The 14,022-nt window shown below is 38.0% G+C and overlaps 1 protein-coding gene across 1 annotated transcript; it reads right to left on the minus strand.

Annotated features, from left to right (window-relative positions):
• Positions 1-2,554: 2,554 nt before the first annotated feature.
• rabepk (Rab9 effector protein with kelch motifs) lies at positions 2,555-13,318 on the minus strand. The gene is made up of 8 exons (XM_067440363.1): positions 13,194-13,318; positions 12,808-12,874; positions 11,429-11,583; positions 9,512-9,667; positions 8,142-8,300; positions 6,132-6,281; positions 4,979-5,128; positions 2,555-2,867 (listed from the first exon to the last, which is right to left on the minus strand). The coding sequence occupies exons 2-8, from the start codon at positions 12,864-12,866 to the stop codon at positions 2,662-2,664; spliced, it is 1,035 nt and encodes a 344-aa protein (XP_067296464.1). The 5' UTR covers positions 12,867-12,874; positions 13,194-13,318; the 3' UTR covers positions 2,555-2,661.
• Positions 13,319-14,022: the final 704 nt, after the last annotated feature.

The following is a 14,022-nucleotide window of genomic DNA, read 5'->3' on the forward strand; positions in this document are numbered from 1 at the left end:
CCACGTGTGCGTGTCTGACTTGAGTGCCTGTGTGTGTCTGACGTTGTTTGTGAGTGACATTTTGTATCTGTGACTTAAGTGATTGTGTGTCAATGACGAGTGTTATTGTGTGTATGTCTGTGATTTGAGTGATATTATGTGTCTGACGTTGAGTGTGTCTGTGGTGTTGATATTGTGAGTGTCTGACGTTAATTGTGTGTATGGTGTTGTGTTTATTGTGAGCGTCTGTATGTGGTGTGTGTAGTGTCTGATGTTGAGAGTGTGTGAGGCTTGAGTGATGTTCAGTCTGATGGAGTGTGTATCTGTAATGTTGAGTGTGTGAAGTGAGTCTCTTGAAGTCAAATGTCTAAATTAGACTGAGGGAAATAATTTGTTTACCTGAAATGTTTTTATTTGATATAACCATTATTAAAACAGTTTATACTTTTTTTTTTTTTTTTTTTTCTGCAGCTGAACTATTGCGCTAAAATAATTCCCTTGATGTTAATTCAATAATTTAACACTTCATGGTTCTGTTAGGTAATGGCTGTATGACATACAGGTAAACAAACATATTTTCTTATTAATTTGCTCTAACGTAATAGTTTGTGTATGTATACTAATACATACACACCAATCAGGCATAACATTATGAGCACTGACTGGTGAAATAACACAGATCTCTTCATCACGGCTCCTGTTAGTGGGTGTGATATATTAGGCAGCAAGTGAACATTTTGTCCTCAGAGTTGATGTGTTAGGCCCCGTTCACACTGCAGGCAAAAGTGGCCCGAATCTGATTTTTTTGGGGTCAAGTGACCAGGTCAGACCTCTTCAGAGGTAGTGTGAACACTCAAATCTAGCCCAGATCTGATATTTTCCAAAGCGGCTGCAGTGTGAACAACCAAGGCAGATTTGATGTGAGTTTTACGTCAATCTATGTCGACATTTGTCACAATTATGTGCCGGCGAGTTAGCCCTAAACACAACAGACACAGACAGTAACATTAAAAACTTGCCTAGATATGGAGAACAGCGATGGAGCGAGGCAGTGGAGGGCGAGTGAGGTGTTAGACCTCATTAGTATATGGGGAGATACTTTAATTAAAGCTACGCTAGAAGGATCCTACCGTAACCGCTCTGTTTTTGAAAGCACACGAAATGGAAGAACAGGGACACAGAGTCTCTGGATTCAGTGCCAAAGGAAGAAGACAAAAGGCCAAAATAACCAATTTTGCTCTCTTTCTTTTCGTTCTTCTCCTCTTCAGCACCTGCTCATTAATGTTACGGCTTCCATTACACAAACATGTTTTGCTTACTTCCTCTATAACCTCCTGAGCTTTAGTGCAACAGCGTGCTGCGTCTGATGTCATTGCAGGTTAGTTTGAAACCTCAAACGGTTCATACTGGAATCAGATATAGGCCACATTTTAAAAGGTAATGTGAACAGCCAAACAAAAAATCAGATCCGAGCAAAAAATCTGAATTGAGGATTAGGACTTGCGGTGTGAACGGGGCCTTAGAAGCAGGAGAAATGGGCAAGCGTAAGGATTTGAGCGAGTTTGGCCAGATTGTGACGGCTAGACGACTGGGTCAGAGCATCTCCAAAACTGCAGCTCTTGTGGGCTGTTCCCGGTCTGCAGTGGTCAGTATCTATCAAAAGTGCTCCAAGGAAGGACCAGTGGAGAACCGGCCACAGGGTCATGGGCGGCCAAGGCTCATTGATGACCGTGGGGAGCGAAGGCTGGCCCGTGGGGTCCGATCAAACAGACCAGCTACTGGAGCTCAAACTGCTCCAGAAGTTAATGCTGGTTCTGATAGAAAGCTGTCAGAATACACAGAGCAGCTCAGTTTGAGGCGTATGGACCAGTCAGGGTGACCTCTGACCCCTGACCCCGCCGAAAGCACCAACAGTGGCACGTGAGCATCAGAACTGGACCACGGAGCAATGGAAGAAGGTGGCCTGCTCTGAGGAATCACGTGTTCTTCTACATCACATGGATGGCCGGGTGTGTGTGTGTGGCTTACCTGGGGAACACATGGCCCCAGGATGCACTATGGGAAGAAGGCGAGCCGGCGGAGGCAGTGTGATGCTTTGGCCAATGTTCTGCTGGGAAACCTTGGGTCCTCCATCCATGTGGATGTTACTTTGACACGCTCCACCTACCTAAGCATTGCTGAGACCATGTTCAGCCTTTCATGGAAACGGTATTCTGGTGGCTGTGGCTCTTCCAGCAGGATAATGCTCCTGACACAAAGCACAAATGCTTCAGGAATGGTTTGAGGAGCACAACAACCAGTCCAAAAACCACAGATTTCAATCGAATCGAGCATCTGTGGGATGAGAATCCGATCCATGGAGACCCCACCTCGCAACTTACAGGACTTAAAGGATCTGCTGCTAACATCTTGGTGCCAGATACCACAGCACACCTTCAGGGGTCTAGAGGAGTCCATATCTCCACGGGTCATAATGTTATGCCTTATCATTGTAAATACATTACACACATTTTTGATGTTAGATGCGATTCATCAAGATTAATCTATTTGACCGCACTAACGTATTTTTTTTATTTTAATTTTGCTTCATCTACGCTCAAGTACAATTCAAGATCAAAGGAATTTGAGGGAAATCAATTCAGCCATTTTGAGATGGAGCTCGTTTATTGGACAGTAAAGGGGTCATGTGAGCAGCGTGACGAGGCAGTCGTTGAATATGACGCCCTGCGTGTCCATTCCGCCGAAGATGAAGCACAGCTGCTGCTCATCCGCGTCACATGACTCTCTTCCCGCTGACCTCATGAGCCATGGCACCGAACACATGGAGTGGTCCAATCGGCCGGGAGGAAGGTCGCCGTCGAACTTCAGCAGCGTCCAGCGCCGCTCGTCTGTGAGTGCCCAACACATCGCATTACTTTACAAGCTTTCATTTTAGACGTTATATTTCACATTTATTCATTGTGTAACAGGGTTATTATAATTAACTAAAACCTCAAATATTCTTTAAATGTAATCACAAATTAATAAAAATAAAAAAAACGTTTTTCAACTAAACGGTAAACAAAAAAATATGTACCTGCTAACATGATTTAACATGTTTCTAGCATGTTTTAGCACATAGCTGGCATGTTATGAACGGGATATAACATCACGATTACCACGATGCTAACATGAATTAACACATTAGCAAGATTTAACAGATTGTTAACATTTTACTAACACGATTTATCACATTTCCAACATAAATTAACACAATGCTAACATGAATTAACACATTGTTAGCAAGATTTAACAGATTTTTAGCATTTTGCAAACTTAATTTACCACATTGCTATTATGAATTAATACTTTGCTAACATAATTTAAAAAGTTTTTAGCAAGATTTAACAGATTGTTAACATTTTACTAACACACCACATTACCACATTGATAACATGAATTAACACATTTCTAACATTATTTAGTTGTTAGTAAAATTTAACAGATTGTTAACATATTGCTAACATGATTAACACATTGCTAACATTATTTATCATCTTGTTAACATGATTAGCAAGTTTGCTAACAAGATTTACCATTGCTAACATGAGTTAACACGTTAGCATTGGTTTAACATATTGTTAACATGTTATTAGCATTATTTAGCATCTTGTTAGCATTAATAGTAAATTGTAAAACTGATTTAACATGTTACCATAATTTAACACTTGTTATTATTTTGCTAACATGATTAACATTTTGATAGCATGACTGAACATGTTTCGCTAACATGGTTTAGGCTTAGCACACCTTGCTAACATCACTTAATACATTGTTAACATTATTTAACATCTTGTTAGCATGATTAACATGTTAGCATTATTTAACATGTTAGCATTATTTAACATCTTATTAGCATGTTGTTAACATGATTGACATGTTGCCAGCATGATTTAGCAAAATGTGCTAGCAAAAGATTTAACACATTGCCAGCATGTAACATGATTAATATGTTGTTAGCATTATTTAATGTTAGCATGATTTAACATCTCACTAGCATGTTGTTAACATGATTGACATGTTAGCATGTAACTACATTATTGAAGTTAACATGACTACAATTTTTGCTAGCATGAATTAGCATCTTGTTAACATGATTATCATGTTGTTAACATTAATCAACACTTGTTAACATATTGCTAGCATGATTTAACATCTTGATATCACAATTTAACATGTTGTTAACATGATTATCATGTTGTTAACATTAATCAACACTTGTTAACATATTGCTAGCATGATTTAACATCTTGATATCACAATTTAACATGTTGTTAACATGATTATCATGTTAACATTAATCAACACTTGTTAACATATTGCTAGCATGATTTAACATCTTGATATCACAATTTAACATGTTGTTAACATGATTTAGACTTAGCACATTTTTAACATGACTTGACACATTGCAAACATAATTTAACATCTTGTTAGCATGATTAGCAATGTGTTAAAATGATTTAACACTTGTTAGCATATTGTCAGCAGGATTAGCATGTTGTTAGCATTAATCAACACTTGTTAGCATATTGCTAGCATGAATTAGCATCTTGTTAACATGATTATCATGTTGTTAGCATTAATCAACCCTTGTTAGCATATTGCTAACATGATTTAACATCTTGATATCACAATTTAACATGTTGTTAACATGATTTAGACTTAGTACATTGTTAACATGACTTGACACACACATTGCTAACATAATTTAACATCTTGTTAGCATGATTAGCAATGTGTTAAAATGATTTAACACTTGTTAGCATATTGTCAGCAGGATTAGCATGTTGATAAAATTTATATTTTTTTATTTTCATTTAATTTAACTTGATGTAAACTTCAAACTAAAGAAAAAAAGACTAATATTTAAACTAAAATGGAAAATCCAAAAAATGAACTGATTTCTGATGATTGAACTGATGATTCAAAATCTTATTAAAAACTCATAAGTTCGTACCGCACTGAAACTTATACATGGCGTTTGTGGCTCCCTCTGATGTCATTCCGCCGAAGATGAAGATGTTTTTCCCGAAGTTTAGGGATGAATGCGCTGCCACTCCCGGCGGGATCGCGCCTTTCGCTTCCACTTTCTCCCATTTCATCGTTTCTGAATAACCAGAGAAAAAAGTATAAAATACAGCAATATGTACGAGGAGGACAGTTGAGAAAGAAAATATACCTGGCTCCTTCCCACAACTTTACATTGAAATAAATGTGACTAGGTTTGAGGTTAGGGTTAACCTTCAGTATTATGAGGAAACGAAGATCATGACATCATCCTCCAGGAAGTGACATGATTTAGCACTCTGCTAGCATGAATTAGCATTTTGTTAACATGTTTTAGCACATTTGCTAGCATATTTTAGCATTAAATCAGCATGTTTTTTGCATGATTTAACATTTTGCTAGCATGATTTAACATTTTGTTAGCATGATTATGCATTTTTCTAGCATGATTTAACATTTTGCTAGCATGATTTAGCATGTCCTAAACTAGTTTCTAGGATTTGTTAGTGATAGATTTTCATGTTAAATTAATTTAATGTACTAAGAAAACTTAAAGCGGTGGTTCTGTGTTTTTTTTTCTAGGCTTGGTTGTGTTTATGGGGCGCAGTATAACACGTCTTAATACTTATTTTTTTAAACGCTGTATTTTTCTTCTATCCTCCCTTTATTCCACACCGCTGTCTGTGCTTTGAGCGGCTCGTTTGCTTCCTGCTTCTATGAAGCCCCTCCCTCTGAAAAACACAATGGTCTTAGATTGTTTAGATGGCCAAATGTAGTTTCCTGTATTTTTATTGGCTGAAGCTCAGGTTAAGGCCACGCCCCTTCCCATTACGGGCAGAAGTCACATCTGCGGAGACTAGCGAGGGTTTATGACGTCACCAACCCAGGAAGAAGCTCGTTGTAGTCCAAAGCGGCCATTTTTGTAGGCAATAAACTGCCGTAACTTTAAAAGACAATATCTCCGTTTGCAGTGAACTTTCAGCGCTGTAACTTTACAGAGACTGTTTATGCTCAAGCAGCGACATTACACACTAACTAAAGTTACACAAGTCAAATCACATGACACCACCTCTTTAAATAACTTGAAGCATCTCCTGACCCACCAGTGTTTAGCAGGAACATGTCGCTGTAAAACGTGTCTCCGGACATTCCTCCGTGGATGTAGACGTCCGATCCCACGGCTGTGATCACGTGACCGTGGCGCGGCGCCGGAGGATTCCCGGAGCTCTCCGGCTGTGTCCAGCTCGCAGTCACTGCAAATTAAGCCAATCAAGCCATGCTCCAATCAATCAATGACTGCAGATCAATCAAGACTTCTAATCAAGCACGTTTGCATTAGGGATGCCACAATTCTCAATATAATATTGAACCGTTCGGTACGGCATTCACGGTTCAATACGCGTTGGTGAAATGCGTTTTTTTTCTGTTTTGCATGTAATTAATTATTTATATTTATTTTCGTTTGAAATATTTGTCTCAATTTATTTCAGCTCTGTTTGAGTCAACACACTAATATGAGCAAATATCCAATCATATGCACTAAAGTTAGGCAGTGTTTAGCCACGCTTGAAGTGCTGGAGTCAGAGAGTTAAACTCACAACACTACAGTTATTCACAATCACTAAAGTTCATTATTTGCTGCGTTTTAAAGCATTTCATCGGCGAGCTTATGCACTGTTTTACATGCGCTGAGCGGCTAAAACCCTGTCACACACACACGATTACTGGACTAAGTGTATTACTGCGCTAATACGCCCAAACACACACGGTTAACATATATAAACACAGTCGGTTATGTCTAAAGTGAAAGTAAAGTCGTGTGTGTGTATGAGATGCGATCAGGTTTTAAAGGTCCACTGAAATCAAAATGTAAGTTTTTTTAGCTTTTAGTATGACTGTGTTAGCCTTAAAGTTATGAATAAGCTGGTATGTTCCAAAACTATGACAAAATTTGCATTTAGGAGATATAAGCATTCAAAATTTACAGTCTCTCATTTCCGTTAAAACGAATCTCAGATTTTGATGACATCATCGCAGACTTCACTTTCTCGTCAAATCTTCTGTCCAATCAGAATGTTGTCTAGAAACTAAAGCCCGCCCCCCACACTGCCGAAGCTAAGGCTGACATCGGTCAGTTAACACACATTTACTCATTTCTACATGGTGAAAGGCACATAGCCTATATATGACACTGTATATGTGATAGGAAACGATTCAATGTAAATATGCTTTCATTTGAGGCGAATAAAGTCTGTTTTCATGTTAGTTTCACACACCGCAGCAGCGCACACACACCAATGTCTCTGGTCTAAATTTAGACTACACACACGCGAGCGCAGCGCGGATCATATGCGCGAGTCGGCACAGACAACAAACACATCGACCCATTTGAATTCTGCACCGAATGCTGCATTTCAAAGCGATATGGAGGAGATTATGATGATAAACGAGTGTTAGAGGAAACTGGCTTTCCCAAACAGAGAGAGAAGGTCCGCTCTTGCGCTCTAGTCAAACTGTATATTAACGAAACGCTATTGGCTGTTTCAAAAAAGGGGAGGAGCTGCTAACAGCTGAAGCCGTTTCAGGGGAAATTACGTCAACACATTGAATAATGCGGCGCGTTCCAAAGCACTTCAGTGGGCCTTTAAAGTGACAGTAGCGCAGCCTATAGTGAACACTTGTCCTTAAAGGGACAGTTCACCTCTAAAATTATGTTAATAAAACAACAAAAGACAGAAAATCACTCCCTGCTCTTGATTAATAATAAAAACCTTTAATACAGTTTAATCAACGTATATTAAAGACTATGTAGTTTTAATTTTACATTTATTTATTCAATTTATATTTATTTTATATTATACAATACACTAGGAATACGTACAAGGGTTTTTTAAAAGTAAAGTTTTACGTTTAAGGAAGGTTTTTCAAGTCTTTTAACTAAAATAAAGAAGTATTGCAATAAAAAAAAAATTCTGTTACTGTCAGCCAATGAATAGACGAGACAAAAAAAACGAACAGAACCGAAAACCAGTTAAAAACCGAGGTGTGTATTGAACCGTGGACTAACTGTATTGTTGCATCTCTAGTTTGCATATATATTTAAGCAGGTGTACCTGAATCAAAGACGTGGACTTGAGTATCGGTGACTGGAGCTGATCCGGCGTCGCCTCCCGAAAACACAAAGAGTTTGTCTCCGACGCAGGCGGAGTTTGTGTGGTACGTCCGGACTGAAGGAGGCTTTCCTTTGACCTGCACCGTCTTCCACACGCCATCTGCAGCGCCACAGGAGGAATAATCAGCAATAATTACGGTCATTCAATGTTTTTGAAAGAGTTTCTTCTGCTTAATCAAAAATACAGTAAAAACAGTGACATACACTATACTGCCAAAAGGTTTGGGATGCCTACCTTCACTGCAAAAAATGCTTTTCTTACTCAGTATTTTTGTCTGTTTTCTAGTCAAAATATCTAAGAAGTCTTACTTTAAAAAACATTTACTAGAGAAGCAAAAATTATTGTCTTGTTTTGGGGAAAATAACTCCAAATGAAGAGAGTTTTTGCTTAAAATAAGATAAATAATCTGCCAATGGGGTGAGAAAAATAATCTTAATTCAATCAGAAAGATTATTTTTCTCACCCCACTGGCAGATTATCTGACAATTACTTTTGCTTGTCTAGTAAATACTTCTTGTTTTAAGAATTTTTAGGTGTTTGGACTAGAAACGAGACAAAAATACTAAGTAAGAAAAGCATTTTTTTGCAGTGTTTACATGCACATCATCTTCCCGTTCTTTAATCTGGAGTCGGCCCACCCTCTCTAACGGCTCCAGCTCTTCTGGGAAGGCTTTCCTCAAGGTTTAGGAGTGTGTTTATGGGGATTTTTGCCCCTTCTTCTAGAAGCTCATTTGTGAGGTCAGGCACTGATGTTGGACGAGAAGGCCTGGCTCTCAGTCTCCACTCTAATTCATCCCAAAGCTGTTCTATCGGGTTGAGCTCAGGACTCTGTGCAGGCCAGTCAAGTTCCTCCACACCAAACTCCTCATCCATGTCTTTATGGAGCGACGCTTTGTGCACTGGAGCGCAGTCATGCTTAGTTCGCCTGACTGCATTGTGCAGAGTGTAAAGTTTGGTGGAGGGGGGGTTATGGGGTGGGGATGTTTTTCAGGAGTTGGCCCCTTAGTTCCAGTGGAAGTAACTCTTAATGCTTCACCAAGACATTTTGGACAATTTCATGCTCCTGACTTTGTGGGATCAGTTTGTGGACGGCCCCTTCCTGTCCCAGCATGACTGCGCTCCAGTGCACAAAGCGTCGCTCCATAAAGACATGGATGAGGAGTTTGGTGTGGAGGATAGAGAACAGCTGATTTACACTGGAGGAATATTTCACAGTTTTATTGGATTTATGATCCGATAAACGAGCAGAAGAGACTCTTTCATGAACATTAATTATTCCAAGCGTATAAGTGATTATCTGTCGTGTGAACCTGGTGTGTGAAGCACTTGAACACAGTTGCGGTTCCCGCTCTTATGGGCTCCAGCGAACACCCACACACTCCGCGGGTCGCTTTCGGGGGTGAAGCTGCAATGCTCGTAACGCGCCTCGAGGCCGACCCATTCTGGGATCTCCCATTCATGAGTATCTGCAAACAAAAAGTGTGTGATTTTATGACATTTGCGGCCAGTTAGGGCACAGAGGCATCGTTAGTTTACAACGCACTGATATATTACAATGCATAGACTACAGAAAATGTTTTTTTAAAGGGCCGGTTAAGTGTTTTTTTTCTAGGCTTGGTTGTGTTTATGGGGCGCAGTATAACACGTCTTAATACTTATTTTTTTAAACGCTGTATTTTTCTTCTATCCTCCCTTTATTCCACACCGCTGTCTGTGCTTTGAACGGCTCGTCTGCTTCCTGCTTCTATGAAGCCCCTCCCTCTGAAAAACGCAATGGTCTTAGATTGGTCAGATGGCCAAATGTAGTTTCCTGTATTTTTATTGGCTGAAGCACAGGATAAGGCCACGCCCCTTCCCATTACAGGCAGAAGTCACATCTGCGGAGACTAGCGAGGGTTTATGATGTCACCAACCCAGGAAGAAGCTCGTTGTAGTCCAAAGCGGCCATTTTTGTAGGCAATAAACTGCCGTAACTTTAAAAGACAATATCTCCGTTTGCAGTGAACTTTCAGCGCTGTAACTTTATAGAGACTGTTTAAGCTCAAGCAGCGACATTACACACTAACTAAAGTTACAAAAGTCAAATCACATGACACCACCGCTTTAAAGGAACAATATGTAAGAAATGTATTTCATTTAATCATAAAATGGCCCTGATCTGTCTCTAGACATTAATAAATCATGTTAATTTCACACACTTCTATCACTGACGACAGTCGTCCGGCCAGGATATTGTCATTATAAAGTTGTTGTTGCAGCTCAGCTGATGTTGATGATGTCATACTGTGTTTTGGCCTGTAGCTCCGCCCTCCACCGATCGACCAATCACGGAGTCAGTAGTGTTTGGGGTTGCCAGATCTGCTCTAGTTACCACAGCAGCAGATCTACAAACGTTCTGCTGATCCTGCAGCCAATCTGGCAACCTCGAGTCAGGGGGAGGGGGATACACCGCTCTACAGGCATTTAAAGTGATTGCAGGACCAGTTTTGGCCACAATCTTACACACACTTCCTTTAAATGAAGATTTTTCAATCTTTCGGAAGCCACAAATCCCTAAAGTCCTCATGTGAGGGATACCCATTCTAAAAAATAACAAAAAAATGGATATTATAAATGTGTCTTAAATGAAAAATATTTGGTTTCTAATGTTAGCTCTCATATTTTTTTCTATGTATATTTTTTAAATCTAATCTAATTATTATTATCATATATTGAATTCATTATAATTTATTCTATTGATTTTATCCTACTTTATTTATTTATATATGCATTTAGTTATTTATTTTAATATTTGTATTAATCTACATTAATCAATTTTATTTATTTTAATATTTTTAAATTTGAAATAATTGAATCAATATTTTTATTTAGTAGTTTAATTAATTTCTTGTTCATTATTTATTTTATTCAGGTTATTTTAATATAGTTTAATCTAAAGTTTTTTTCTATTTATTTTATTATTTTAATAGAATTAATCTAATTATTGTTATACATTTAATTTAATATAATTCTATTGATTTTTCTCCTACTTTTCTATTTATATATTATTTCGTTATTTATTTTAATCAAATTTCTTTATTTATTTTAATGTGTTCTATTTATTTATGTTACAATAATTTAAACTACATTTGTATTTATTTGTTTAATTTATGTTGTTGTTTATTTTATCCCATTTATTTATATATTTATTTGTATGAATCTTTATTGTGACGTGATCGCTTTATTACCGAGATTGATAACGTAAGAGTCGGAGAAGCTTCCGTCAGGATTGGCTCCGCCCACCACAGCGATCCGGCCTTTACCTCCATCAGCGGAGGCCAGAAACGAGCAGGAGTGACCCACAGACACACCTGGAGCAGCACCTGTGGGAACCAGCACATACCTGACCCACACACACACACAGAGCAGAGAGAGCTGTTAGAGAGCCAGAACAATGCAAGAGTTATACACACACACACACACACACACACACACAAACACACACACACACACACAGAGAGAGAGAGCTGTTAGAGAGCCAGAACACTGCAAGAGTCATACACACACACACACACACACACACACACACACACACACACACACACAAAACACACACTAAAATACTTTCTCTCTCTCTCTCTCTCTCTCTCTCTCTCACACACACACACACACACACACACACACACACACACACACACACACACACACACACACACACACACACACACACACACACACACACAGAGAGAGAGAGAGAGAGAGAGAGAGAGAGAGAGAGAGAGAGAGAGAGCTGTTAGAGAGCCAGAACACTGCAAGAGTTATACACACACACACACAAACATAACCCTAACCCATACTTTCTCTCTCTCTCTCTCTCTCTCTCACACACACACACACACACACACACACACACACACACACACACACACACACACAGAGCTGTTAGAGAGACAGACACACGCACTCACACTCTAACATACTTTCTCTCTCACACACACACACTCACACTCTAACATACTTTCTCACACACACACACTCACACTCTAACATACTTTCTCTCACACACACACACACTCTAACATACTTTCACATGCACACACACACACACACACACAAGCTGTCAGACAGACAGACACACACACTCACACTCTAACATACTTTCTCACACACACACACACACACACAGAGAGAGAGAGAGAGAGAGAGAGAGAGAGACAGACAGACACACACACATACACACACACACTCTCTCTCACATACTTTCTCTCTGACACACACACACACACACACACACACAAGCTGTCAGACAGACAGACACACACACTCACACTCTAACATACTTTCTCACACACACACACACACACACAGAGAGAGAGAGAGAGAGAGAGAGAGAGAGAGAGAGAGAGAGCTGTTAGAGAGACAGACAGACACACACACATACACACACACACTCTCTCTCACATACTTTCTCTCTGACACACACACACACACACACTCTCTCTCTCTCTCTCTCTCTCTCTCTCTCTCTCTCTCTCTCTCTCTCTCTCTCTCTCTCTCTCTCTCTCTCTCTCTCTCTCTCTCTCTCTCTCTCTCTCTCTCACACACTCTCACACACAGACACACACACCACTGTCCGTCGCGAGGCTTCTCCTCCGGCTCGAGCACAGGCAGCAGCTCCATCATCATCTCTGTGCCTGAAACATCACATCAACATTCACAACCATTTACACCACAGATATATATATATATATATATATATATATATATATATATATATATATATATATATATATATATATATATATATATATATATATATTTATATTACACCGCTCCATATCTAGCGTTCACACCGTATGATTCACATTTAAACTAAACCAGAACTACTGGCACGAAGCCTGTTTCCATGGACGCGACTCCGTTGCCATCTCGATACGTTAAGGCACGACGTGAGCGTTATGACGTCATTCCGCATATCGTGCGAAATTACAACAACGATAACAAACGCGTTACCTTTATCAATAAATGTTGAGTGGCGATGATGGACAGTAATCGATCTCTACATCGGTGACAGATTAAGAAGGAAGAGGGAACGCGAGAGAGCAGCGAGTGTGTGTGAACAACGCTACTGTGATGACAACTTACCGGAAATTATTTCATAATAAAGGTCTAAAAAAAAGTATTTTATCCTACTTTTTGTTTATTTACTTAAGTCTTTGGTTGTTAATAATTATTTTAATAAAATGTATTTCTTTATTTTAAAATGTTGTATTTTTTATTTTAAAATAATTTAATCTTTATTTTAATTGATTTAATTAATAATTGAGTTCTTATTGAATCTTATTTATTTTATGATTATTTACTTACCTACTTTTTATTTAGTTATTTATTTTAATCAAATGTAATATATTTTAATATTTTAAATTAATTTAATGTAAATTTGTATTTATTAGTTTCATAAATAAATTAGACAATATAAATAATAAAAAATTAAATGAATGAAACAAAATAAAAATGTTGATTAAATTAATTTAAAATATTATAATAAATAATTAAATTTAATTAAAATAAATAAATGCATAAATAAATAAAAAAGAAGGTAGGCTAGCTAATTAATAATAATACGATTCAAAGGATTAAAATTAATATATAAATAATTTAGACAAAATAATTAATAACAAATTAAATTAATGTATTTATTTTAATAATATAAATCGTATTAATATTTACTTACCTACTTTTTATTTTTGCATGTAGTTATTTTAATTAAAATAAAGTAAAATAAAGTTAATTAATTTAAAGTAAAATTTTATTTATTTGTTTTTATTAATTATACATTTAT

The sequence above is a fragment of the Pseudorasbora parva genome, chromosome 3, assembly GCF_024679245.1.
Source record: "Pseudorasbora parva isolate DD20220531a chromosome 3, ASM2467924v1, whole genome shotgun sequence".
Lineage (NCBI taxonomy): Eukaryota > Metazoa > Chordata > Actinopteri > Cypriniformes > Gobionidae > Pseudorasbora > Pseudorasbora parva.

Excerpts from the sequence above, each read along its gene's own strand:
- rabepk (XM_067440363.1), bottom strand. The coding sequence starts at position 12,866 with ATGATGATGGAGCTGCTGCCTGTGCTCGAGCCGGAGGAGAAGCCTCGC. Across the intron at positions 9,668-11,428 it reads CTCTTACGTTATCAATCTCG|ATACTCATGAATGGGAGATC; the intron begins GTAATAAAGCGA and ends TTTTGTTTGCAG. Across the intron at positions 8,301-9,511 it reads TCAAGTGCTTCACACACCAG|ATGGCGTGTGGAAGACGGTG; the intron begins GTTCACACGACA and ends GTGGCGCTGCAG.